The 27,203-nt window shown below is 50.3% G+C and overlaps 1 protein-coding gene across 3 annotated transcripts in view; it reads left to right on the top strand.

The window, feature by feature from the left end:
• Positions 1–5,957: 5,957 nt before the first annotated feature.
• zip (myosin heavy chain 10) overlaps positions 5,958–27,203 on the top strand; it is a 92,880-nt gene continuing 71,634 nt past the window's right edge. For 2 of the 3 annotated variants that reach the window (XM_089587377.1, XM_089587376.1), the window contains exon 1: positions 5,958–6,624. In XM_089587377.1, coding sequence (XP_089443503.1) covers positions 6,268–6,624 — 357 coding nt within the window. In that variant the 5' untranslated portion in view covers positions 5,958–6,267. The remainder of the gene's footprint in view (positions 6,625–27,203) is intronic. The other variant, XM_089587375.1, reaches the window with a different exon arrangement.

The raw sequence follows: 27,203 nt of genomic DNA, 5'->3' as shown, positions 1-27,203 counted from the left end.
CACACACACACACACACACACACACACACACACACACACACACACACACACACACACACACGCGCACACACACACACACACACACACACACGTGTTGGTGTGTGTAGTTTGCTATATATATAGCGAAGTATATGCTTCGTTAAAGAAAAAAATTTCATTGGACTCGACGTTTAGATCGGAGGACCGATATTTCCTCTAACGGAACGTATATTTCTCTATATACTTTATAAGCAGTCAAGCACGTCATGCTGTATATATATGTGTATAGTAAGGTTGGGGAAGTAACACTGAAAAACTTAAATTTATTCAACGTTCCGAAACGTTGAATAAATGTGATGTTTTTCAGTGTGACTTCCCCAACCTTACTATATATTTAATCAGTTGCCTTGAAGAATTTGATATCCGCTATATATATATATATATATATATATATATATATATATATATATATATATATATATATATATATATATTACCGCGTTACGCGATCTTTCGCTCTGCCGCTTGGTTCAAGGAAAAGGATAGTCGTCGCCACCTGCGTGGTCGTCATTTTTGAGAACGACAGAGAAAAAGAAAATGAATGAATGAATGAATGAATGAATGAATGAATGAATGAATGAATGAATGAATGAATGAATGAATGAATGAATGAATGAACTTTATTCCCGTCATCATGGAGCCTCACGATCTGAGCACAGCAATTAATGCATGTGACAATGAAGCAGGCAGTTCGAATTTGGCGCCATAGTCATCGTAACACACAGTCACCGGTCGTCACCAAGGAGGTTATCCTTGGTCGTCACATTTTATACCAAGGTTCCTGCGCGTCTGATGCGTTCAGCTTCAGTTTAGTGCTGAAAAAAAGCTCTGGATTTCCTCGCGTTGCAGACTTTAGGGAAAAATTTTTTTCGTCTCATAAACCGTTACGTCACCGTCTTGTCCATAACTTCGAACTCCCTATTGGCACTAGCCGCCTGACTGTACTAATTTGAAATTTATTACTTAATTTAGTCAATCGCCTGCCTATATTTAAGATATAGTTATATATATTGACATAGATGATAGTTTGTTCATAAAAACATTTTCTTTCTATTTCGAACTGGCTATTTTCAGGAATTTTTTAATGTGTGCGCTGAAAATCCTGCATATATAAAACACGAAAGACTCCATGATTATCAGTTCCAACATCTGCCGCAGAGGCTCACAAAGGCTGTGTTTACGAGGGGATTGAGGGCCCTAATTAGAATAAAACATCACAAAAAAAAACTAGAAAACTGAGCCACACGGATCATTTGTCATTGAAAGCACGTGACAGCTCCGGTATCGAGTCACCCGAGCTGCTATTTTGCAAAGCGGGTGTCGTCACATGAAGAGCAGCTGCAGCAGCAGCAGAAAAAAGAAAGAAAAGTGAGGGGACGAGAGAGAGAGAGACTCAAGAAGAGGAAGCAGTGTGTATCCTTGATGCAAACAAGACCTGCAGAAGCATCGTTCGGCGGCGAAACGTGATCTCTCGCTCGTGGCGCTCCCGTTCGTCCGACAGTCGACGCATGGTCGCGTCAGCTCAAATGAGGCGCTCGCCTGAAGCAGCGCCTCTTGTTTGCTCGTCGTATTTCTTTTCCTCATTACTTATGGGGCCTTCGGCCTTGTTTTGTGACACGCAGAAGCGATCGAACCCCATGCCGTGCGCGCGGAGTGTTTGACTTGTTGTTTGGTGGGCGCTTCCCAATGGACGTCCTGCAGACGTTTAGGACGTCTATGGGACGTCCAAGGTAGATCCAGTGGCCATTGGGTTGGCATCTATGGCTGCTGCCAGCGTCTTCTTTCCCTTCTCACCTATTTTAGTGCGAAAGAACTACTTAACGGGGTCAAACCCTACCAAGAATCTCGTATGAAGACTCGGAGTAACTCGGGTAAGCTCGGGTTTGTTCGGAGAGGCGTCGCGCAAGCTGCAGCCAATGGGAGGAGGTCGTCGCGCCAACTGTAGCCGAGTGGAAAGAGGGTGTGAATATGAAGGGCGAGAGAAATGCGGTTGCGTGCACATGCCGATGCCTGAAAGAAGAGGCGAACAATGAGCACATGCTTTTGCTCTTCTCATACCCAGCAATTTTGGAGGAAAGCATTTTTTTTCTGCGGGAAAGAGTTTATGAACGTATTTTTTTCATATATTTGAAGATTTCACTATAACGATCTATATAACAGCCGATCTCCCCTCGCGATGCCTTGCATTTTCTTTTGCTATCAACGTTTTTGCTATCGTCAAATACTTTCCCCATTGGTTTGGTATGTCAGTCTTAACTGTTCGATGCCAGTGATGGGAAAAGTAAAAAAAAAAAAACGATTTTGCGACGCATCGGAAGAATGGACCATTACGGCCAATATTTCCATTACAGTAGCTTACAATATTCCAATATTCAAAATATTTGTCCGATAATGCTTGACTTGAGTTGGTTTCACTACGTTAAAACTCTACCACTCTTCCTTTTTTCTTTTAATTTGTCCCCATCTGCTTTCGTGTTTTCGAACTAAACAGAAGTACAGTCGTCTCTAATTTATTCGGATTCGGTTTATTCGCCTTTTATTTTGTAACCGAACTCACACATTTGGTTGTTTCCTCAATATACACTAACTCCAATTAATTCCAACTCCACAAAATTCGAACAAAAATTTTCGATTCTCTTCGAGTTCCAGCTGTTGAGAGTCCACTTAACGCAAATTCAAGGAGTTCTGGTCAGCGCTGAACTGTACCAGACTTTCTGTCGACTCTTTAAAGATATATCAACGGTGCTCGACGCGATATTAATGCAGCAGCTTCTAATTAGAATATGCATGTACATATCCGTGAATGTCAATGATCGCTCGATGAATCATGCCAGTTTTGCTGGTCCGATGCGCTGGCCGCGGTGGCCGCATATTTGATATAGGCGATAATGACGACCCAGGGCTGACATTCGCTCGCAGTGTAAAGAACTGGCTAACACGGAGCCCTCCACTACGGTGTGCCTCTCAGAATACAGTGATGTTCTGGCACTCAAAAAAGCCCACATTTCATTCATTCATTCATTCATTCATTCATTCATTCATTCATTCATTCATTCATTCATTCATTCATTCATTCATTCATTCATTCATTCATTCATTCATTCATTCAATAAATAAATAAATAAATAAATCGCTATCGGGGAACAAGGCTTTGGTTTAGTCATGGCTAGTGAATTGTATGCTCATTGCCTGCAATATAAAGAAGCATAGAATCGAAGTGTATGGATAATACGGCTTCACTCAGCAAAGCTGGCTCCGCGCAGAAAGAGCTCTAGGAAAACTGTTATTGTGTTAACGACTGAAGAGCACAGAATTAATTTCCTGCTTTGGGAAATTTAAGACAGGCATGATTATAGTCGTGGACGGACATATATATATATGTCGCAACCTTTCATAAGCGAGGTTTCGTAATCATATGCACACTGAGCGAAGAATGTTTTTCTCTCTAAGAGCTCCTGAGTAACTTTTTTTATGTTAAAGGCTAAGGAGCTGTAGAATAAATCTCCTGTTTTGCAAAATTTTAAATGCAGCACTCATGATGAATCATTTAGGTGGGTATAACGATCGTTTTTTAGTCAGCTTGGCCAATGGCGAAGAATAAAAATAGTAAAACTTGTAGCTGGGCTAGTTGGTGGATATTTCTGGGTAATAAGACAGCGCCACACAAGGCAACGCCTTGTCTTGTGTTTCGCTTACTACCGTAAAAAGAAAAAAAAACGAGAACGAGACACGAAGAGAGAAGCTGTACAGGACAGTCAATGACTTTTGTCTCTGGCCATTTGCTGAGTACGAGTAACCCAATTTACTCCCGTGCTTTTTGTTTTGTGACTGCGCCTTTTTATCACTTCGTTTCATCAGTTCTATCTGCGGGATTAAACAGCTCGAATCAAAAGAACGGCTGACCAACGCGACAAGCGAAGATGAGGTCATCTATCTAGATGGTTAGTGTCCCTTGTAGTAAAAGAACAACTGCACAGGTCAGCCACAGGAAATTACAAAGCATGCTGTCAAAAACGGACGTTTTTTTCTATACTTTGTTAATTTTTTATTCGGCTGCAGCACGAATCCTCTCGTGGACACGAGCGTTAATATAATTTTCTTTTGTTTCTGAGCTCATCGTCTGTTTTAAAAGGTAACACACGCGTTAGTGCTAGGACATTGTAATATAAGATCCGTAACTTTTGTTGATTCAAGAGGAAACGTCACTTGAGTGATTGTCTGCTTTCAACAAAACAGATTGGCTGTCTTATGCAGACAATTATACATTTTGATGGTCTGGAACTTAGTAAGAGTAGAGTCAAAATAAAAGAGCAGAAGAAAGCAGGTTATACATGTGGACCGACAACTGTCCCTCATACTTATGCTAACGTGAAAACTAAATGCTGTCACGTCGCCAGGCAAGGGGCGTTGTCATTCCCTATTTCACTACGCCAACAACAACAACAAAAAAAGGACTGCCATGCAAACGACCGCGGGTCTTGCAAGCAGACGAATAACGCATCTCGCTGGCAGACGATTCCTCCCTTCACCCCTGAAAAGTCGGCGTTCTTCCGTATTTGCATGGATACGCGGCCAGAATAATGATGCGATGGGGGCTTAGCTAAGAGCTTTCTTTTCGCATTTTCTTTTAGCACGTGCACGCCGCGGTCAACGCGCGAGGGGCTCCGAAACGAGTCTAGCCGCGCTTCGTCGTCGCGGATATATAAGCGGCGCTGGAATGCGCGCGATCCCGCGACCTGTACACTACTCAGCGGTAGGTTACGTAGCAGCATAAGCAGCAGCGGAAACTGTGAGAGCTCCACGCCTGTGTCGACGGGCGAGAAAGCTTTTGCGGGCGACAGGACCTGAGCCAGTCGTCGATGCATTCCTATACGCGCCACGTGACACCCGCATTCTTCTTTCTTTTTGCCCCACAGTTTGTCGAAACGGGAAAAAGACAGAAGAGACGCGGCCAGGGAAGAAGAAGCGAGCAAGAAGAATGCACAGAACAGAAACGACAGCTAGAGAGAGAAAACGTGTAGCCTCGCGTCAGTCTCTGACGTCACCGCTGCTAGCTGCTGCTCGGCCTGCCCGGCCACGACGCGCGTTCCGGTTTTTTTATCGCCTAAGCGCGCGGCATATCCGACCGCCGCTGCAACGCTCTCCTTCGAAGAATTCCGCCGGGCGGTGGGAGGCACCCGAGGGGAGGATTTATAATCGCGTGATTAAGAGCAGCAGAAACAACGGGAAAACTGGGCATGCAAAGCATGTGCGACATGTCGCTTCTCGCATTCAAGCAGGTTTAGTATGGCGCGGCCTTTTCCGCCGGTGCCTGCCGCCATTTTTTACGAGCAGACGACAGAGAGCAGTGGCGCCGCCGTTTCTGTAGCAGACGACGAAAACGCCCGGAGGCTCCAGGGCAGGTGAAAAGAAAATGGCACGCGCGGTAGCCCGTTGCTGCTTCCGTAATTTGTCACTGCCATAGCACGAACGGGCTCTCTGTCAAACGAAAACAACGCTTAGTGAGGTACACGCCCTCGAAAGAACGGGTTATTACACGAGCGAGGACTCCTCGTTTTCATCATTACTCCTGCGGCCAGCCCCGGGGGCAGCGTGGGCATTCTTTACTCCATTTTTGGAAATGAAAACGAAGAGGAAACTCATGAAATTCTTTCCTCTATATACAGGGAACGTGACGCGAATCAAACGCTCGGTTGCCAGCACGTTGCGAGCGAACGAATCGTCGTTGTGGTCTAGTTTGTATACCTTTCAGTGAGTCAGTGCGCATCCCAGTCGCGTTTTTTCGTAGCCGAGCGGCGCCGCTGTGGGCGCTGCAGGCTCCCGCTGCGCTCCGCGGTTGGTTGATAACTTGCCACGTGACCCACGTCACGTGGGTGCGTCACGTGACATTTTTGAGAGGTGGTTTGTTCGTCTGCTTGCGGTGTGCGTGCGTTTGTGCGCTGCCCGAGGTTCTATCGGCGAGCGGCGGCGGTTGACTGTTGTGCGTGCGTGTGTGTGTGAGCGCGCCGCCCGTGTGACAGCCGTGCTACTTTAGCGGTGCCGGGCATGTCACGTTGGTTCTGAACCCTGCGGTGTGCGCTTCTCGGTGACGTCCTCCCCGGCTGGATTTACATGTCGTCGGCCTGGGCCCCGGCGTGAGCATCCCGTCCACCACCACCAGCGTCGTGCCGTGCGGGGCGACTTCGCGAGCGTCGCTCTCTTCGAGCCGGTCTCCAGCGGCCAGCCAACATGGCGGACCCTGTTGAACTGGATGCGTTCAACAGTCCCGAATTGAAGTACCTGGTCGTGGACAAGAGCGACGTTTACGACCCGACCAAGCAGGCGGAATGGACGGCCAAGAAACTTATCTGGGTGCCGCACGAGTCGCAGGGCTTCGTCGCCGCCAGCGTGAAAGGCGAGCGCGGCGACGAGCTCGAAGTCGAGGTGCTCGAGACGGGCAAGCGCTTTCTCGTGAGCAAGGACGATGTGCAGAAGATGAACCCTCCGAAATTCAACAAGGTTGAGGACATGGCCGAACTGACCTGCCTCAACGAGGCATCGGTGCTGCACAACATCAAGGACCGCTACTATTCGGGCCTCATTTACGTGAGTAGCCACCCCCACTACCACCACCTTACCTTCTTCCCTCCCTGCCCCTCCTTCTCGCTGTACGAAAGCAAAGCGGCGACGGCGGCAGCAAGCAAAAATAAAGAGAAAGTAAAAAAGCGTAGAAAGCAGTCGCGAGCGGGCGCCCCTTTTGTTGGGGCGAACCGCCACACCTATCCGAGCCCTTCCCCCCTGCCTTAGCTCCCGCCGTCGTTAGGCCTAGTCGTTTCACGGACGGCGTCTGCTCAAGATTTCGGAAGTTTCTGTTGTCCGGCCGAGTTTACCGTCCCCTGTGCGCGTCCTCAGCTGTTGTGAGCGCGATCGCCGATCTGCGCTTAGCCCTACGACGACGACTGCACGGGCGAGAACCGCGGATCGGCCGTCGTGCCGGCGTTTTTTTTTTCGCGCTTGCTTGAGGTGGCGGGGGGAAGTTCGTTTTTGGCCGCCGGTGCCACTAGTTGCATGACATCCGCCGGCGCGTATGTGAGTGTATGTGTGCGCGCGCGCGTAGCGATAATCTTTTTGCTTTCCGCCGACTTCCTCTGCGCTGCCTTCCACGCATTCTTCTCTTTCGGTACGGCGAAACGTTTTTTCACGCTCGGTCGAGTGTGCGGCGGCGGACGCGTGTTGGGCCGGTGCGCGATTCGACGTCGTTCGAAAACGTGGCTGTTATTTTTTTTCATCTTTCGGTGTTATCCTGCGTTTACTTCGGAAAAGCTCGACGTGGGGACCTGCCCCGCTCTTTTATTTTGTTCGTACTGACGCCTTTCACTTGTCGGTTGGCTTGCCGGCGTGGTTGCATGATCCTGCGCGTGGAGTCTTCTACAGTCGTTCGCTTGGCCCGAGGTTCCTTGGACCATCGCTGAGAATACCGTCGTATCCGATCTCGTTGTTCCAAGAGTCCGAGTCGTATTCTGCGTGCTGATATTTCGTTGTGTGTGTGCTTTTTTTCGGACTGGGCGTGGTGCTGTTTCCTCTCATGTCGACGAAAAGAAATATGTTCGATCGGTCTTCCACGTGCGTTTCGGTGCAGCATGCTGTCTATGCATACCTTGCGCCTATTCGTACGACTACCCCGTTCGTTTCCAAGGGACGTCGTTGTAACGAGTTCGTTTGGAGCGAGCTCATGTTTTGCTATGTGTGGCATGTAGGAGTGCGCAGCGTTGCTCCCCCGATCTCTAACCTGATTAAAAGATAACAGGCTCCCCAGGTGTAACAAGTTAATTGCGGTGATCGTGCCCGTTGCGCTGGGTCTAGTAGTGATCCGTCTTTCGTTCTTTTGAAACAACGCTTGATGCTTCAGTAACGAGGCCTTCGTTTGAAAAAAAAACCCAACGAAGGATCATCGCTGGCTCTCTTGTCTACGGTGACTCACACTTCGCTGTGCTCGGGAAAGGGACGGATCTCTCCAGAGTTTGATGTCTCGCACATGTGTTTTGAGGGTGGTGGGAGGGGTTGCCGCTCGCTCCGTTTTGGCGCGTTGACAAAAGGGAAAAAATAAAATGAAACGCTCGTTTCGTTCTAGTCGACAAACTTGCATCTCCACACGAGTGCGTCGTGTTCGGCTTTTCGCACCAGAAGCTTGAGCCGTTTTAACCAGTGGGCGTGGCTTTCGAGACGGCTTGTCCCTTCAAAGTCTCGCCCTGGAAGCGAAATAAAATGCCGGTGATAACGCGAACGAAATAAAAAGTCAGAAGGAATCGGATGGGAAGGAGGCTGGAAGCAAAGGAACCCAGCCTGGAGGCATTCGATAAAATGGAGCAGTCTGGAGTCGCCTCTGTTTGAGGCCGGATCACAGCGCGGATTGCGATAGCGGCATTCGCGAAATTCCATCCACGCTATACCTCTGCCCTCGGGGCGCTACATTTTTTTTGCGCTTTTTATTTTTCCTCCCTCCGGGTCTTTTCAGTGGTGCACCTTCCTGTCTTTCGTGTGGGCTTTCTTTTTTTCATTTGCTTTCCCGTACGGAGCGCCGAGCGATTTGTTTTGCGACCTCTTGGACGCTGTTCAACTTCTTTTCCGTCTTCAGTGCTGCGTTTGACACATAGGGCGTCGGTGGGCGACCGCTTTGAAAGCAAAGCGCGCCGGGTTTGTGTACTACCTCAAAAATACAAAATGGCGACTGCGACTTCAAAGCAGACGACCCCATCAGGAGTGTTTGACCCTTCGGGTTTGACGAACGGGCGGGGGAAGAATTCGGAGTAATTTGAAATTGCCTAGTGCTCTGACGCGCCCCCGCTGCGTTTTTGTTGCTTGCTATCTCTTTCGGAAATAAAAATAAGTCGAAATAGTGCACTAAACACGAGCCGTGATTGCTCGAGAAACGATCGAGGCATCGCTTGCCAGCGCACACCTGCGTTTGTTTCGACGGAATTGCGCTGTGGCTTGTTTTTGCGGCCCAAAAAGTTTAATGAGCCGGTCAATAAATCGATAACCTGTCGTATTCGTCATCCGAGAAGTGGAAAGTACCATGTGAACTCTGCTTTGTTTTTTCTTTTCTAGTCGTGTTGATTTCTGATTGGTTAAAGTTTTGAGGTCGCAGTAAGCGGGCGTTGGCTTGGTGGGAGCGGTCTGTGAAGACGACCTGTAGGACGCTGTTTCTGGGGTTCCTGTGTCGTCCGTGTGCGACTGGAGAGGGATCCTTGAAACCGTAGTCGAGGAATGAGTCAGCGCGATTGAAAGTCTTGCTTTGTTTGGTCTGTAATTCAGTCTGGCTCGCGGATATGTAGTTGCGTCAGCGGCCTCACGAAACCCAACCCACTCGGTCCTCATGCATAACCGTAGTACCTATGCTCGCTTCTGAAAAGAGTTGTGGCGCGGGGATGGTCGTTCGTTTGAAGCACGCCCGCGCGGCTTTCGAAAGTTTTCCGTTCGAGAGAGTTCCCCCACGCCCTCCCTGCTAATCGTCTCTGCCCGCCAGCGGCGCAGGATTGAAAAGCGCGGTGCGAGGATAAAAACAAAGCAAAAAAAAAAAAAAACCCGGCACGCTCGCTTGAGTTCGGTACTGGACTTCCTTGTGGGCGGCTTGGTAGCGGACCCGTTTTGGCGCGCAGCGCCGTTTCGATTTCGCCGGTTCTTCGCGCGAACGAAAATGAACGAAGCTCTCTGCTCTTACATTGTTGCGAGTGGTAGTAACAGCGTAGCGAAGAATGGACTTTCGCTGAAGGGTAATCGAGGATCCACGCATACTCGTGGGCGCGATCTTAAAAGGGAAGGCTTTGCAGTCGATGGTTAGTTCGGATAGTAACAGTGGGAGCAGCAGTTTTATTTTTGATACTCAAATATGCAGCCGGTATATTTGATACACGTGCAGAATTATTTCTGGGTCACTGTATAAAACGTGCGGATCATCTCCCTTTGACATTAAAGTTGATAGTTCAGCAAAACTGTGTGTCACGTCCCCTCTTCGTCCGTAGCCTGCCAGTGCTGCATATTTGAGTATGTTAAACAGACTTGCCCAGTAGTACACCCTGCTCAAGTTTGTTTTTCATGTTCCTAAAGTATGGTTCTTTTCTTGACGTTGTATTTTTAAGTTTTGAAGTGCTAATAAATTTAAAAATAAGTTAGAGTAGGTGTGTCTGCAAAAAAGAAGTCTAGTGTGTGTCATTTATCAATTTTTCTTACCCTCAGGGAGTGCGAGAAGTATTGGGGAGGGGTGCTGAAACAAAAAAAAAAGTAAGCAAAATTAGCTTCAAGCATAAGGTGAAAGAAACAAAGAAAAATAACACCAAGTGTGTGGGGAAGCACGTCGCAGTCGGAACAAAATGGATCCGCACGAAGACAAAGCGTCATTGCTCACTGGTGCATCGGTAATCGTGCAGGAAATGAAACTATGTTACGAAAATGTGCTATGTGGTCCGGTTAGAGAGTTTGCTAGGCTGTTTTGGACAGCACCCACATAGGTGGATGCGATGAGTTGTGCTGAAACGTGAAAAATTGTTTGTAGAAACATAACCGAGGCTTGCAAAATGAACGCAAAATAAAAAAAGCGTTTTTTTTAATGTGGAAATCTCCTGTTTTACGGTAGCTCTAGTATGGCTCAGACTAGTGTTTTCATTTACGTTGTTTTGCAAGCCCAAGCTCTTAAAACTTAAAAATGTGCTAATTTGGCCATATAACTTCTTCATATGTGAAAAAGAAATGTAACTGAGACTGTGAAAGCAGTGTTGAATCATGACATGGACATACAGGGACCAAACATAAATTACATACTGACTCGCTTGAAAGAGCGGGAACATAACTCATTTGAATGGGTGGGAACACCGCTCTCTCTAAATAAATAATTGTGGCTGAATGGGGTAATACAAAGTAGCAGGCCCTAACAGCCAGCAGGGACTGTTGAAACGAAGCGCGGAATCTCGGCTATCTGATAGCGTCTGGGACGGTTTCCGGCCTCGTCGTCGTAGGGGGGAGTTGGGAGGGCGTGGATAGCACCAGAGGAATCCAGCAACGTGTAAAAACAAATAACTGTTGCAAGGATAGCGCCGTGTTGCGATTACTAAACGCGGTGTAGGGTTCTATTTTGACGTTGCTCTGCTTTGCTCCGAATTTTTTTCTTTTTTCTCGTTCGTGGCACGCCTAGAACACTCCCCTATGTAGTTCTCCAGTGTCCGTTGAATAATATGGGCTGCGCAGTCCCGCAGTGGGTTAGTCTTTGCAACGGGTAGCGTAGAAGATGAATAAGGTAATCAGATCGCTTACTGCATATTTGCGTCTTGGGGAAGCACACCATGACACATTACAGTAACTGTTTGCTGGTTGTGGGGCGTCCGGCTTCTGAATCCGAAGTTGCTGGTTTAAATCCCAAGTGTTCTGTTTCTTTTGGTTTTCGTGAAGGCGTATACAGAGTTTGCTGTGCTTGTGAAGAGGCGAGGGAGTGGGGTCTCCTGCCTGCAGGCCCTCCACTTCAGCGTGTAAGAAATGTGTCAGTGTATCGATAGATTTAAAGTGACATAGCCTTTGAGATCTAAGTTCAGTGACTCGCCAGCTTGCAGAATTTATTTTAAAGGTGGTATTGAAGTGATACAAAGGAAAGCGAGCACGCGAAAAGTCTCGGAAATGTGTGCCAGGATTCAAGGTGCTGAGATGAATGTGACTAGAGTACGGAGCAGCTATATACGAGGGTTGTGTTCGAAGGCACATATGTTGCAAGAATTCCAAGAAGGTCCTAAGGCTGTGATAATTTGCGCATGTTACGAGAGTAGGCAGCAAGTACATTGGGAAGGAGGTGATGAAACTTGAATTTGCTAGGAGGACACCCATAGAGCAGCCTAAGAAGAGGTGGCAAGACAGATGTGGAGGGAGACCTATGGGTGAAGGTGTTCAAGAGGGAATGACTTGGAAGTGAAAATAGCTCGTCAGAAACCTCCAGCCCACATAGGGGGGGGGGGGGGGGTGCAAAGCATTCTAAAAAAGAATTAGTTGTATGTGTGGTTGTGGCGCTCGGCTGCTGACCCGAAAGATGCGGGTTTGATCTTGGCCATGGCAGTCAAATTTTGGCGGAGACGAAGTTCTAGAGGCTGGTGTACTGTGCGATGTCAATGCATGTTAAAGATCCTGGGGTGGTCGAAATTTCCGAAGCCCTTCACTACGGCGTCCCTCATAGCCAGAGTCGCTTCGGGATGTGAAACCCCCATATGCCTATACCAATTGTATGGGAAAGAGCCGCTTATGAAGTGAATTTTCTTGCACCAACAGAATACTTGACATGTCGCTGTAGCGGATCGTTCTCTGCTGGATGTCTATTCGCAAATGTTCATGGCTGACTGTCACGGATCTTTCGTTGGCAATTTTTTTTCTGCGTGTAGATTAGAAACAGTAGGGGGGAAACAATCGCCGTGCCACTCCGCCCTTTCCGTTATCATGCGTTATGCTTTGCCACGCAAAAACTTGATTTTTTTTTTCTGTGCACAAAGGCATGGGCAGTATGTGAGTAGGGCGTGTTACGACCCATTCTTTATGGACAAGTAATTGTGATGCTGTGCTTGCATGTGAGGCATAATTTGAGATATATTGGCCTGCCTGCATACTTCCATAGTGGGCTGCAGAACAGTTCGGTAAATGCCTCTCACCCTTCTATTCCATCTCTTAAAAGACTATAGACACCTAATTTTATTGGTTTTCTTCCTTCAAATGATGTTTTAGACAAAATTCTCCTTAACGATTCCCTGAAGTCAATCCATAATTGGTATGGGATTTGGGGAATGCAATTAAATGCGGGTAAGACCAAGAACATCACATTCACATATAGGAAGCAGCCTGTAGGTTTTACATACATGCTTGGTGACTGACAGGTTAAAAAATACGATTAGGTGAAGTATCTGGGGCTCACTCTGACATCTAACCTTCATTGGGAACCCTACATCAAATCCATTGATGTAGGGTTCCATTTGATGTAAGGCTGTAGGTAAACTAAATTATTTGCAGAGAAAACTATATAACACACCTGCTCATATTGAGCTTACTTAGTGCATGTAAAACACTTATCAGACCCAACTTAGAATGTGCAGATCTGGTCTGGAGCCCCTATCAAAAAACCTTAACAAAGTAGAGCACATCCGGAAATGAGCAGTACAGTTCGTTGGCTCAGATTACTCTAGACAAACTAGCGCTACCAATCTATTCATTAGAGGAAATTTACACTGTCAGATGATAGAATCATCCCTAGATTGAAGTTTTTGTACCTTCTGTATCAGGGCCATGTCAGATTATCTAATTCACTACACTTGCACCCTCCTCTGAAACATTCAACTAGAACCAATCACAGTGAAATAGTTTTCAACCAGTTAGTCATGTAAATATCCACAAGTACTCCCTGTTTCCTACTGCCATTTCCTGTTGGAATAAATTGCCAGAAAATGCTTTAGAGTGCAAGTCCATTTTTATTCGGAACTGTGACTTTGATGTTTATCTCCCTTCATTTGTGTGTGTGTGTATACATACTTTCTTTACCACAAGAATGCTTTGTAAACTCTCCGGCATGGACCTGAAGAGGGCCTGCAGTATGTTTAAATAAATAAATAAATAGGATACATGGATCACCACGTGGTATTTGCCTGTGGTCGGTGAGTGATTTGATTGAATTTCTTCTATCATACTGTTTTTGGTTTCGGTTTCATCATACGAACGACGGCTATGACGTGCAGTTGAACTTAAGTCACGTGAGGCACGAAAAAAACTGCGATATAAACGCTGATATGTTGTTTTAACTCACTACAGCACTTAAAACAGCCTACTTGAGGAGGTAGAATTACAACAAAGGACGTATCAACGGTTATATTGCAGTCTCTGTTTTTGTGCCTCACATGACCTAAAGTTGAACTGCACGTCACAGTGGTCATTTGGTTCGTGAAACTGAAAACAGTGTCAAGAAGAAAACCAATTATAAATTATTTAGCGGTCTTAGGCGAATACCACGGGGTGTTTCGTGTATGTCAGTCTAACGCACCGTTTGAAAGAAGAAAACACAAAAGCTAAAATTTGGTGTCTACAGACCTTTCACTAAAATCCCATTAAATAAGTACAGTATCACTGTGAGCACCGCTGTTTTGCAGGACCTTCATTCTCTTTTTCGTGCAAGGGTCGAAATCCTGGCGCAGGCCAGACGTGCGGTCCAGGTGTATAAGATAAGCAAAAACGCTGCTCCTGCGAATGCCTTTTTTATCCACTGACCCTGTGTGCACCGGTAGCCTCTCAAGAGGAAGGAGATGCCATTGCTCGCTTCTAGTGCAAGCGCGAGCCTCGAGTACCTGACCTGTCGTACTTGTGCCTCTCCTTCTTGCTCTTCAGCCCGTACCCCCTGATCCTGGGCTATGATAGCCTTAATAATAAAAGGCGTGAGGAGAGTGTGTGTCAAGGGAGAGGAATGTGCGTGTGTGGTCATCGGCTCCGATGCCATCCTCCCCCTTCTTTGCTTTGCCCCTCTGGATTGCCTGCTTGGAGGACAGACCCCACCGGACATCTAGGTACTATCTACGTCGCGAAAAAGTTCCGTCTCTTTTAAAAAGCCAGCTCGAGTGGTTGGCAGGGAGCGCTTAGCGGTACGTCTCAAAGGCCGCCGTGGATGGAGCGTTGGACGACACCTCCCCTTCTCTCTACCTTGGGTGTGTGTGTGTGTACGTGGAAGCCTGGGTGGGGTCTTTGCCGTGACCGGAGGTTCTCCCTAATCTGGCCTCTTGCGTCTCCGGGGCGGCGATAAGGCACTTGACGCGTCTACTACTACTATATCTCTGCGCCGTTGTTTGTCCGATACCGCCTTGTGGGCCCCTTTAAACGCAATGCCGTCCCTCGGTGAAGTGCGTGCGCTTGGCCGGTGATTGCACGTCGGTGCGGGATCCACCGCGAAGGCAACGTCGTCATACAGGTCCGTCTGCGGTCTCGCCGCGCCGAAGTCTGACTCAGGCGCCTGGGCGCCGTTAGCGTGCCGTGCCGGTGTGTTTCAGGGGCCTCCGGAAATGACGTCACGCGGATTGCCTCGTCGCTGCGGCAGATGAGTGCATAAACAGATTGATTGATCGATGCATACAGTCGGGTCCAGCGGAAGTGGCCGGCGGCGCCCGCCGGGCCGCCGCGGGGGTTCCTGCGCGTGACGTGACCCTTGGACGGAACGGGCGAGGCTGGGAGGACTCCAGGGTGGGAAGGGGATATAACGGTGAAGAAAAGAATTGGAGCGGACGTTTCCGACGGACATCCGACTAGTGGAATCAGCTTCCACTTGCACTGATTAGTGATCATCGTTTATTTCAAGGATTCATTAGCTAACATTGTATAACTAGCAACCTTCTGTAAAACTATGCTCTTATTTCTATGTTTTGTTACTTTGTATAACCACTCCCCTCTATAATGCCGTATGGCCCTGAGGGTATTTAAAATAATAAATGAATAAGCTCCGCCTTAAGGGTCGTCCAACTGGTGACGGGGTGTCGTCACATGACCGGCGATGACGTTACCGATAATGGTCACGTGATGACGTAATGTAGGGGGCGAACGGTGCGATCGCCGCACAATAGGCCTTTAGCGGCTGACGCTGTAAAACGTGCGAGTGCACTATGTCTGGATTATGAGTTTGCGGTTACGCGAAAAAGAAAGACACGATAACTGCCCCACCCTGATCGGGCGCGTGAACTTGGGCGCGGGAGGTATTGAGGAGGTATTGCGGGGCCTGAAATGGGAAGAGCTGGGGATAAGAGTCAATGGAGAATACCTGATTAATTTGCGATTCGCTGATGGCATTGCCTCGTTAAGTCACTCAGGACTTGAACTGCAAAGTATGATCAATGAATTAGACAGGCAGAGCAGAACGGTGGGGCTAAAAATTAACATGCAGAAAACCAAAGTAATGTTCAACAGCCTAGCAGGGGAACAGCAGTTCGCAGTTGGTAGCCAGGTGCTGGAAGTAGTAAGAGAATATGTCTACTTAGGGCAGGTAGTGACCGCAGATCCGGATCATGAGAGGGAAATAACTAGAAGAGTAAGAATGGGGTAGAGCGCACATGGCAGGTTCTCTCAGATCATGAATGGCAGTTTACCAATATCCCTCGAGAGATAAGCATACAACAGCTGTATCCTACCGGTACTCACCTATGGGGCAGAAACATGGAGGCTAACAAAGAGGGTTCTGCTTAGGTTAAGGACAACGCAGCGAGCTATGGAAAGAAAAATGATAGGTGTAACGTTAAGAGATCGGAAGCGGGCAGAGTGGGTGAGGGAACAAACGCGGGTTAATGACATCCTAGTTGAAATCAAGAGGAAGCAGTGGGCTTCGGCAGGTCATGTAGATAACCGCTGGTCCTTAAGGGTAACGGAGGGGATTCCAAGATAAGGCAAACGTAGCAGCAGCTGGCGCAGGACAGGGTTAATTGGAGAGACATGGGAGAGGCCTTTACCATGCAGTGGGCGTAGTCAGGCTGATGATGATGGTATTGAGTTCGTGTGGCCCGATCCGTCGTAGGGTTATGGTATGTGGGCTCTAACGTTCCAAAGGGACACTCGCACATTGCGCCATGCCATAGTGGCGAGCGCCGGATTAATTTGATTCCCCTGGCGTTCTTCAACGTGCGCTGACATCGCACAGCACGCGGGCGCCTTTTACGTTTCACCTCCGTCGAAATGTGTCCGCCGCGGGCGGCATTCCATCCCTCCCTGGCCGTCGTGACCTCTCCCAGCGTGTTGCCGGTGTCTGTGCGGGTTTGCGGGTAACACTGGCTGTGAGGAAACATTTTGTAACGAAGGAAGCTGTAGACTTCCCCCATGTAGACACCAACGTGATCAGTGTATGGCCCACGAAAGTTGAATTTGTGGGCCAGCTGATGCAGACACCACCTCTTGTCCCCCCCCCCACCCCCCCCCCCCCCCAAAAAAAAATGGCTGCGGCTTAACTTGGTTAAGCCTGGAGAATGCGAAGCATCATCGTGTCGCGTAATTTGGAGGCGCACAACCACAGCGACGGCGCGAGGTGGGCCCCCGTTTCTGCACTGTCGTGACGTCATCGTGTCACGTGTTGTGACGTCATGTACCACGTGATTTGGAGGCGCACAACCACAGCGACGGCGCGAGGTGGGCCCCCGTTTCTCCACTGTCGTGACGTCATCGTGTCACGTGGTGTGACGTCATGTATCACGTGATTTGGAGGCGCACAACCACGGTGAAGGGCTGAAGTGGTAGCTAAGTAGTATGCTTCGCATAAAAAAGGAACCTGCCATTGCATCCTTGTGTCCACCATGAAGCGATGAGCAATGCAGTGGCACGCAGTGCTCGTCCACAACTGCAGCGTTGGTGTGGCCACCTTTTTCTCTCGACGCACATTCTTTGCTTTTCTTTCCTGCCGCACGCTCGGCATCAAACAAGGTGGAGCCATTAAAATGTCATCGCGGCCGCCTCACGGCCCTCGGACGGGTTGCGTGCGCATACCGGCCTCCTGCGATCGACATCGAAACCTCTCCCCCCCCCCCTCTCTCTGTCTCCGTCTGCCTTGTATTTGCGGCCAAGGTGGTCCTCGCTATAACGAAACACTCGTTACAGCGGATAACTGCTCTCAGCGCGCTTTCGATTTTAAGGCGAAAGCCTTTAATGGCTCATACTGTCGTCCGCTGACAAAGCGTGTCACCCGCGTATAACTTGGGAACTAGAAAAGATAGAAGAAAACCAATGGTTGCTTCATACATAGGAGGAAAAAATGAACCTAGAAGCCACATTAGATGACTGTATGTTAATTAGTTAATTACAGTAAAAATATCGAAATAGCACGTACGTCGATATATCCACGGGACCGGTGTGACGTCACATTCACTGGAAGTCGTCACGGCATAGTGAAAATTGTCACCGAATGGTCGGAAAAATGTCGGATTTGTGTCAAATTAGATGGAAAAATGTGTAATTAAGCGTAATTAACGCCTCAGATCCCCTTAAGATGCATAATTTGGGTATCGATATAGCCACGGTAATGGTGTGACCTTACGTCCACCGGAAGTCGTCACGGCATAGTGTCCTCTCTTTCAGTTGCCAAAGTGTCCTCGCAGTTTTTTGTTGTCCACTTGTGTTCTAGTGGAGAAGGCGACGCGCCGGGCAATGTGTCACTGTCTCGGCGGCCGACGTGTGCGACAACACTCGGCAGGGCAGATCCTTGATGACGGAGGAGATAGAAAGGTGGTTGGGGGGGGGTGGAGAAGGCCACCTTAAAATAAACCCCCTCCTTGAGCGTTCTTCCGCCGTGCTTCTCCTCGTGTTATAAACTGCCTCGCTCTGTGTTAGTGCACATTCCGGGCGAAGTGTGCGTGCGTAACGTGGAATTTCGAAGGCCCCCCCCCCCCCCCCTGCACACGCAGCATCATTTTTGGCTTCCACAGCGGCGAAAGGGTTAACTGTTTTGAGCGAAGGATTTCGGTTACAGTTGTGTGGTAAGAATGTGAGTGGAATGCTTGTAGTGCGGCGTTTGTGAGAGGTGTGGCGTCAGTTCCAGACTTGATTCGCGCGCTTGAAAAATGAGTGTGCCATTGCCATCATTCATGGGAGGTGATTTTTAGGCACTCAAGGACGCACAGTTGCGATGAAAGCCAACGGGGCTCTGCTCAAGTTCTGAAGGATCTTGGTTCACCTCAGTTCACCTGCCTAGGGCCGCCGCGGTGGCTCAGTGGTTATGGTGCTCGGCTGCTGACCCGAAAGACGCGGGTTCGATCCCGGCCGCGGTGGTCGCATTTCGATGGGGGCGAAACGGTAGAGGCCCGTGTACTGTGCGATGTTAGTGCTCGTTTAAGAGCCCCGAGGGATCGAAATTATCCAGGGCACTCCGCTATGGCGTCCCTCATAGCCCGAGTCGCTTTGGGAGGTTAAACCCCCATAAAACCAAGCCAGTCAAGTGTCTGGGAAGGATCTCGGTCCACTTGCCAAAGAAGGATATCGGTCTACCTACCAAAGAACGATCCGCTAAAGAGAGATCAGAGTCCACTTGCTCAGAGTCCACTTGCTGGTGAGAGATCAGAGTCCACTTGCTGGTGAGAGATCAGAGTCCACTTGCTGGTGAGAGATCAGAGTTCACCTGGTGGTGAGAGATCAGAGTTCACCTGGTGGTGAGAGATCAGAGTTCACCTGGTGGTGAGAGATCAGAGTTCACCTGGTGGTGAGAGATCAGAGTTCACCTGGTGGTGAGAGATCAGAGTTCACCTGGTGGTGAGAGATCAGAGTTCACCTGGTGGTGAGAGATCAGAGTTCACCTGGTGGTGAGAGATCAGAGTTCACCTGGTGGTGAGAGATCAGAGTTCACCTGGTGGTGAGAGATCAGAGTTCACCTGGTGGTGAGAGATCAGAGTTCACCTGGTGGTGAGAGATCAGAGTTCACCTGGTGGTGAGAGATCAGAGTTCACCTGGTGGTGAGAGATCAGAGTTCACCTGGTGGTGAGAGATCAGAGTTCACCTGGTGGTGAGAGATCAGAGTTCACCTGGTGGTGAGAGATCAGAGTTCACCTGGTGGTGAGAGATCAGAGTTCACCTGGTGGTGAGAGATCAGAGTTCACCTGGTGGTGAGAGATCAGAGTTCACCTGGTGGTGAGAGATCAGAGTCCACTTGCTGGTGAGAGATCAGAGTCCACTTGCTGGTGAGAGATCAGAGTCCACTTGCTGGTGAGAGATCAGAGTCCACTTGCTGGTGAGAGATCAGAGTCCACTTGCTGGTGAGAGATCAGAGTCCACTTGCTGGTGAGAGATCAGAGTCCACTTGCTGGTGAGAGATCAGAGTCCACTTGCTGGTGAGAGATCAGAGTCCACTTGCTGGTGAGAGATCAGAGTCCACTTGCTGGTGAGAGATCAGAGTCCACTTGCTGGTGAGAGATCAGAGTCCACTTGCTGGTGAGAGATCAGAGTCCACTTGCTGGTGAGAGATCAGAGTCCACTTGCTGGTGAGAGATCAGAGTCCACTTGCTGGTGAGAGATGAGAGTCCACCTGGTGGTGAGAGATGAGAGTCCACCTGGTGGTGAGAGATGAGAGTCCACCTGGTGGTGAGAGATGAGAGTCCACCTGGTGGTGAGAGATGAGAGTCCACCTGGTGGTGAGAGATGAGAGTTCACCTGGTGGTGAGAGATGAGAGTTCACCTGGTGGTGAGAGATGAGAGTTCACCTGGTGGTGAGAGATGAGAGTTCACCTGGTGGTGAGAGATGAGAGTTCACCTGGTGGTGAGAGATGAGAGTTCACCTGGTGGTGAGAGATGAGAGTTCACCTGGTGGTGAGAGATGAGAGTTCACCTGGAGATCAGAGTTCACCTGGAGATCAGAGTTCACCTGGAGATCAGAGTTCACCTGGTGGTGAGAGATCAGAGTCCACTTGGTGGTGAGAGATCAGAGTCCACTTGGTGGTGAGAGATCAGAGTCCACTTGGTGGTGAGAGATCAGAGTCCACTTGGTGGTGAGAGATCAGAGTCCACTTGGTGGTGAGAGATCAGAGTCCACTTGGTGGTGAGAGATCAGAGTCCACTTGGTGGTGAGAGATCAGAGTCCACTTGGTGGTGAGAGATCAGAGTCCACTTGGTGGTGAGAGATCAGAGTCCACTTGGTGGTGAGAGATCAGAGTCCACTTGGTGGTGAGAGATCAGAGTCCACTTGGTGGTGAGAGATCAGAGTCCACTTGGTGGTGAGAGATCAGAGTCCACTTGGTGGTGAGAGATCAGAGTCCACTTGGTGGTGAGAGATCAGAGTCCACTTGGTGGTGAGAGATCAGAGTCCACTTGGTGGTGAGAGATCAGAGTCCACTTGGTGGTGAGAGATCAGAGTCCACTTGGTGGTGAGAGATCAGAGTCCACTTGGTGGTGAGAGATCAGAGTCCACTTGGTGGTGAGAGATCAGAGTCCACTTGGTGGTGAGAGATCAGAGTCCACTTGGTGGTGAGAGATCAGAGTCCACTTGGTGGTGAGAGATCAGAGTCCACTTGGTGGTGAGAGATCAGAGTCCACTTGGTGGTGAGAGATCAGAGTCCACTTGGTGGTGAGAGATCAGAGTCCACTTGCTGGTGAGAGATCAGAGTTCACCTGCTGATCTGCAACGTTTGCAGCGTGAAATGCTCTGCCACGTCACATTTCCCGTCGGAACGTGAGTGTGCGTATGTGTTTTACGCACTTTCAACCGTAGTGAGCAGCTCTCGCAACTCATCGTTTCCAGCGTGTCCAATCCCGCGAAGTGCGCGCACTCGCTATATGCGAATGACATTCTACCTTTCGTATCCGGCCCCGTATTATGTACTTACGTGTCAGTGTGTGTCTGAGAGGGTGGAATATTTTTCGCCTTGCGTATTATCCTAGTTCGTATGCATATCACACCGCCCCCCCCCCCCCCCCCCCCCTTTGGCACGCGCGCCTCGTTTCCGGCTCCATGGAGGGGGCCGCGTCATCCTGTCTCGCATTTGACGCAAAGCAGGGGGACACACGACGGACGAACGCGTACGCTCTCCCTTCTCGTACGTTCGGATTACTTGCCGTCGCCAGCAGCAGCAGCAGTAGTAGAGGGGGGGGGGTGTATATGTATACACTCCGTCTACGTACATACCCGCTGAAGAACTGTGCAGCATTATGCGAGTAGCAGAGCCTGCCAAGTTACAACGTGGCTATAACACACACACTGTTCTCGCGCCACATGTTACAAGCACGACTGTTGTACTTGTTGCCCGCGGAGTGGCTCACTTTGGAAAGCACTCGCAGTGTAGTATACCGCGTGGCGAACTTTGCAGCTGTGCTGCGAATTCTTTGCCCCGCTCGGACTCGCTGGCTGTGCAGCTATCAAGGCCAGCCTTCTTCTACTGCGCACTGCACGGTTATTCTTAATCGAGACCGAGGGGCACTGAGTGGTATGGGAGTATGGGCACGCGCATACGGAGTCCGGGTCAAGGCTGCGGTTCGCCGGACGGAGAGGGAGGAAGGCCTTCACCGACTAAACGCGGCGCGCTGCCGTCGCCTCGCTTTTCGGTCTGCGGCCCTCTCTCGCAGCCCGCCCGATTGTGGACGACGCCGATGGAACGGCGCGGTTTTTTTTCGCCCCTAATAGCGCGCGCGTGTGCGTCGGATTTGTCGTGCCCTTGGCGACCGCGTTTCGCCGGGACTGTTTCGCTGCGCGGATAATAACTAGTATATGGAATGGTAGGTTATAGTAATGGTATGGTGTGTGGTGTAGTGTGTGGTATGGTGTGCGGTATAGTAACAGAAATGGTATGGTGTGCGGTATATTAACGGAAATGGTATGGTGTGCGGTATAGTAACGGCAGTGGTATGGTGTGTGGTATAGTAATGGTTTATGGGGGTCCAACGTCCCAAAGCAACTCAGGCTATGAGGGACGCCGTAGTGAAGGGCTCCGGAAATTTCGACCACCAGGGGGTCTTTAATTTGCACTGACATGGCACAGTACACGGGCCTCTAGAATTTCGCTTCCATCGAAATTCGACCGCCATGTGGTCTAGTAATGGTGATGGTATGGTGTGTGAGGTATAGTAATGTTAATGGTATGGTGTGTGTGGCATAGGAGTGTTAATGGTATGGTGTGTGGTATACCGCGGTTAAAAGTCCCGCACTGATATCGGCTTTGAGAGGCGCTGTAATTAGTGGTGGGCTTCGGATTAATTTTGAAACGCCTTGGATTCTTTACAACACCGACGTTGCACAGTGCTGGGACGTGTTTTATAACGAGGGCTGCACCGTCATTACTTCGTCTTTAGAATAGGCCCCAGTGCACCCTACTCTCAGCATTCTTTCAGTCTCGCTTTCATCCTACATCCTGCCATGAAGAGCTAACGTGCGAAAAAGGAAAGGGTGTAATTGCTTCCCCTGCGAACTGCGCTGAAATAGACGTGTGTATCATCAGTGCCTGGGGTCATGTTCGTAGTCGTTGGCTCGATCACTGAGCGATGAACTCTACAGTCTCCTATTCCATTTACTCTCGCCGTTCAGTGTTTGGCCCCCGCGCTCCACTTTCGAACCGTGTGGCAGGTATACAGTGCAAAACACTGTCGGAAATGCCCGTCACGTGTGCGAAGTTCCCCTCTTCGAAGGCAGAGGACCGATGTGAAAATGAAGTCACCGCGCGCGCGTTTCGTGCATAGTTTACGACGCGTAACCGCAATCTGTGCTCAAAACGCTCCCGGGTAAAGTACGCAAGTCTCGGCGAGTCATCTGCGGAGCAGTGACGTGGCTTTGCGAAGCGTGTGTACTTAGTCAGCGCATGATTCTCGTTCGCCAGATTGGTACCAGGTTGGCGCTTTCGCGTGGCCTTTCCCTTTACGCCTGGCTCTTTTCTTTGTTTTTATTTTTCCCGCCACTGTGAGTCCCTCCACGCCCGATTTTTCCTCGCTTGTAACGGCCGAGAGCATCCGTGAGTGTGTCTTCGTCGATGGCTCCGGCTTGTTTTTGCCCTACTTAGAGTGCGCGTCTAGATGTACGCGACGACATTGCACGAATCGATGAATGAGCTGTGGTGTGCCCATTTCGATGCGGCGTCACTTGGTCGGTTCTGACTCATCCCCAGAGAAGCCAGTCGGCACGCGGTTTTTCCCCATCCTTCTCTAGAAATCCGACTGCGCTATGCGCTGTTTCTCAGTCAGGCGGGTGTCTCTGTGTACGTATACAGTGTGAGGTAGCGTGTCGTCACTGGCTTGTCCGACAGGGCACGGCAGAACGCTGTGGAGGATGTGCGAGTCGTGATTCGTTTCCTCTCAGGAACGGATGCTCCGGTTCGAACCAACGGGCGAAACGGGAACAACAGCGAACGTGTAGGAACCGCCGACTCCCGCGTGGTGAGCGGGTCGAAAATTTTCGCCTCGTCCGCATTTCAGCCCCCTCCTAACCCCCTCTTTTTTTTTCTTTCCCTTCGCTTTCCCCTGACGCGCAGGAACCGCCGCTCGTGTTCTTTTTTGCCCGTAGTTTACGTAATCCGTTTCTCTGGGCTCTTTTTCGGCGATGACAGGTCGGACCCTGTTTGAAAAGCAGAGCGGGGCAAACCGCCGACAGCGGCGCATCTGGTCTCGCGTCGAAGGGGGTATGGTGTGATGGTTCCTCGCTGCGTGGGGGAGAGGGGGTGAGAGCTATTCCCGGAAGCGCTCCCGCGGATTTCTGCGCCTTTTGTGCTACTTGGTGGTCGTCTTTTTGTTTGTTGTATTTCTCTTTGTTTTGGGGCTTGCGTGGTTTGTTTCTCAGGGGGGACCTCCAAACGCCGCGGCTATGGACGAGAGAGTGCGTGTAAACGCGGGCAGATGACGGATTGCGCCAGCTGCTGGGCGGGGGAGGAGGATGGAGTGGGGAGAGGGAAGGACTGTGCTCCTCGGTTGTCCGTACCCTGCTATACGTCGTACTCGTCCTCCATATTCTTCGCCGCCGTGGCTCCGTTCGAATCGAGTCGTCGTCGTCGCTTCTGTCGACTGCTCCTGCTCGTGCTTTTTGCTGCTTTTTGAAACGCGAATACGGCGGATTCTGTCCTCGCGAGCTGCTGTCTATTCTGTCTCTGCCTCGGGCCTCTTACAGCTGTTCCTTTGTTTACAAGTTGCCGGAAGTGGTGATGTGATGTGCGCGGGGACGGTCGAGATCCGGGCCACGCGGATAGGTTTTTTTTTTCTTCACCCGTTTTATTGCGGTGTCTAAATGGTGGATGGCTTTTATTATCCGTGTTTGCGCCGACATCTCTCCTCCCTGCATTTCTGAATCGATGCACGCTGCGAGTTCCGTGTCTGCGCTTGCGGAAGGGAAGTCGTGCTTGAATTACCGCAAGTTTTTTTTTTTTTCGTTATAGCCACCATTTCGCTACAACCGATTCATACAGATATAGAACGCTTTCGCTGTTGCAAGGCGTCTCGAAATACGTGGCGGCATTTTTCATTAAAGCAGCTACCGATCGTCGTGCGTGGAACGCCGAACCGGCGTCCGCGCCGTTGTTGTTCCCGCAGTCTCTCATTTCAAGGGCGCGCGCGAAACGGCCGATTGCTTTCGCGGTATACTCCCAGCGCGGCGCCCGAGGCGGCTTCAATTACGTTTCGTACGTACGCTCTGGCTGCCTCCGTCTTGGCGGGAACGCCTTGTTATTTACCTGTGTATCTGTGCTCCTCCGGTTCCCGCGAGGCCTCGCGCGACTGCGTATTGAACCCCGGAGGGGGAGGGACAGATTGAGAGAGAGAGAGCTGCTTTCCGAGGCAGTGTGTAGCGGCGTGTATCTACACGGTTGCGTGTGTATTATACATACACGTACTGGTTGTGTCTGTGTGCTTTTCGCGCAGTAGGGGGGCGTACACTCTGAATCCCCCCCCTCCCCCTTCCTCCTCCTCCCAGTTATATTGTGCATTCGCATGCACCGCTGACGCCGTCGGTGCCAGGCGCCCGCCGTTTCGTTTATGCTCACCCCCTGGCGGCTTGTGCCACGTGTGGTGATGCTGCGCGTAGTAGGACTGTGGAGTGAGTCAGCCGGCGGCGGCGGCGCCGCCAGCTCGAGGTCTTCCTCCGTCTCCGTTCTGTTTGTGTCCCCCTCTCTTTGGCGCTCGCCGGCGAGGTTCATCGATTCGGCCCTTTCCACGCTGTGCGCATCTCGCGACGCGGGTGAAAGTTTTTCTGGCAGCTCGGCCGTTGTGACCGGTACACGCGGCAACGACGAGGCGGTCTAGAGTAGCTTGCGCCCGTTCGACGCGCGTCGCAAGATTACTGGGAAGGCCGATAGAACCGATGCTCACGCGGCATGGGCTGCGATGTTTTTCTAGAACGCGATTTATTTCAAACGCTTCGCGGGCCGTCTTGATTGCTCGAAATATCCTTTTATGTAAGCATTCGCCTGTGCCCTGCATCCGAGAGCCGGGTAGAAGTCGTCCGCTCTGCACTTGCGGACTCGTGCGATTTGTAGAGTCTGCATGCCGAGGTCGCCGCGGTCCGCCGTCAAACTTATAGAGCGAAAGCTCTGTACTTCACGACCAAAGCTACAAAAGCCGATTCATCGCTAAAGCCTTGGCCTTGAATAAATAAGATATTGCCGTGACTGGGATTCGAACCCGTGGTGGCGCGAACAGATCAGCTTCGCCGGCCACTGCACGAGAGCACTGTGCTATCGCCGCAGCTGATCAGGCGTCGTGTTAAACTGCGCATTACACTCTCGCGCTGCGCATTGCAATTTGCACATCGTGTGTCAAGTTCCATCTGTGGCCCGAACAGATCATATCAACTTAACCTCTATCACGTACAGTTTAAACCTCAGTCTATTATCGTTGTCAGACGTGCCGGCTACCCAGCAAAGCAGAACCATCAGCTAATCAGGCTAGACATGCTTTCTCTCGTCTACTCGATTTAACCCTTCCCTGTATAACCTGGAGCCGTCGTTGAATTTTATACGCCGAAACTGGTCACGCGCGCACCTCGAACTGTCGTCGAAGCCGTTCACCAAAGTCTGCGACTAATTCGCGCCGCAGGCTGTACTTCTGGTTTCGAGCCCGATGTTAATGTTGCGATCCCATCGCCCGTTCGGCCCCGCCGCCTTCCCGAAATTTATCGTTGTATTCGTGGACGATGGCCTCGTCGACGTGCGGCGATCGTCACAGCGCGTGTCTGCTCGATTCCATCGGTCTGTGCCGTGCTATGAATTTCCCCGAGTGGTCTGTTTTATTGCCTTCTTGGGAGACGGCGCGGGGAGCAAAGGTCGGCCGGTCGGTCACTGGCTCGTTCGACGAGTGTCACGTGCGCCGAGCAACGCACGTGTAGTCGTTTTATGCGTCCTCTTTTGGCTTTCGCCCGGAGCGCTCCGGTATGCGACATACGCTCATTCGAACCCCCCCCCCCCCCCTCCCCTCCCCTTCCCAGTACACTCAGGCACTAACGATCGTGCGTGTTGCGAACTATGCTATCGTCGCGACTGCAGTGGTGGCCTAGTGGTCTCCGTCCCTTATGCGGCAGGTCTGGTGTCTGTTGGAGAAAGCTGGTCTTTGACCCCGCATCTGCTGCTAACCACGGAGCTCTAGCCATTGATCTCTTTGGTGAGGCTGGCCTTGAGCGCCGTTGAAACCAAATAATCGGCGCTTGCGTCGCATGGCTAGCGACCAGCTCGGCCATGTGACAGATCTCAACTTGACGCGAAGTCGGAACATTTGAG

This window comes from Amblyomma mixtum, chromosome 4, assembly GCF_055824585.1.
Source record: "Amblyomma mixtum isolate Tamu chromosome 4, ASM5582458v1, whole genome shotgun sequence".
NCBI classification, from domain to species: Eukaryota; Metazoa; Arthropoda; class Arachnida; order Ixodida; family Ixodidae; genus Amblyomma; species Amblyomma mixtum.
Note: the sequence above shows the minus strand (reverse complement) of the source record. Positions and strands in the feature narration are given on the sequence as shown.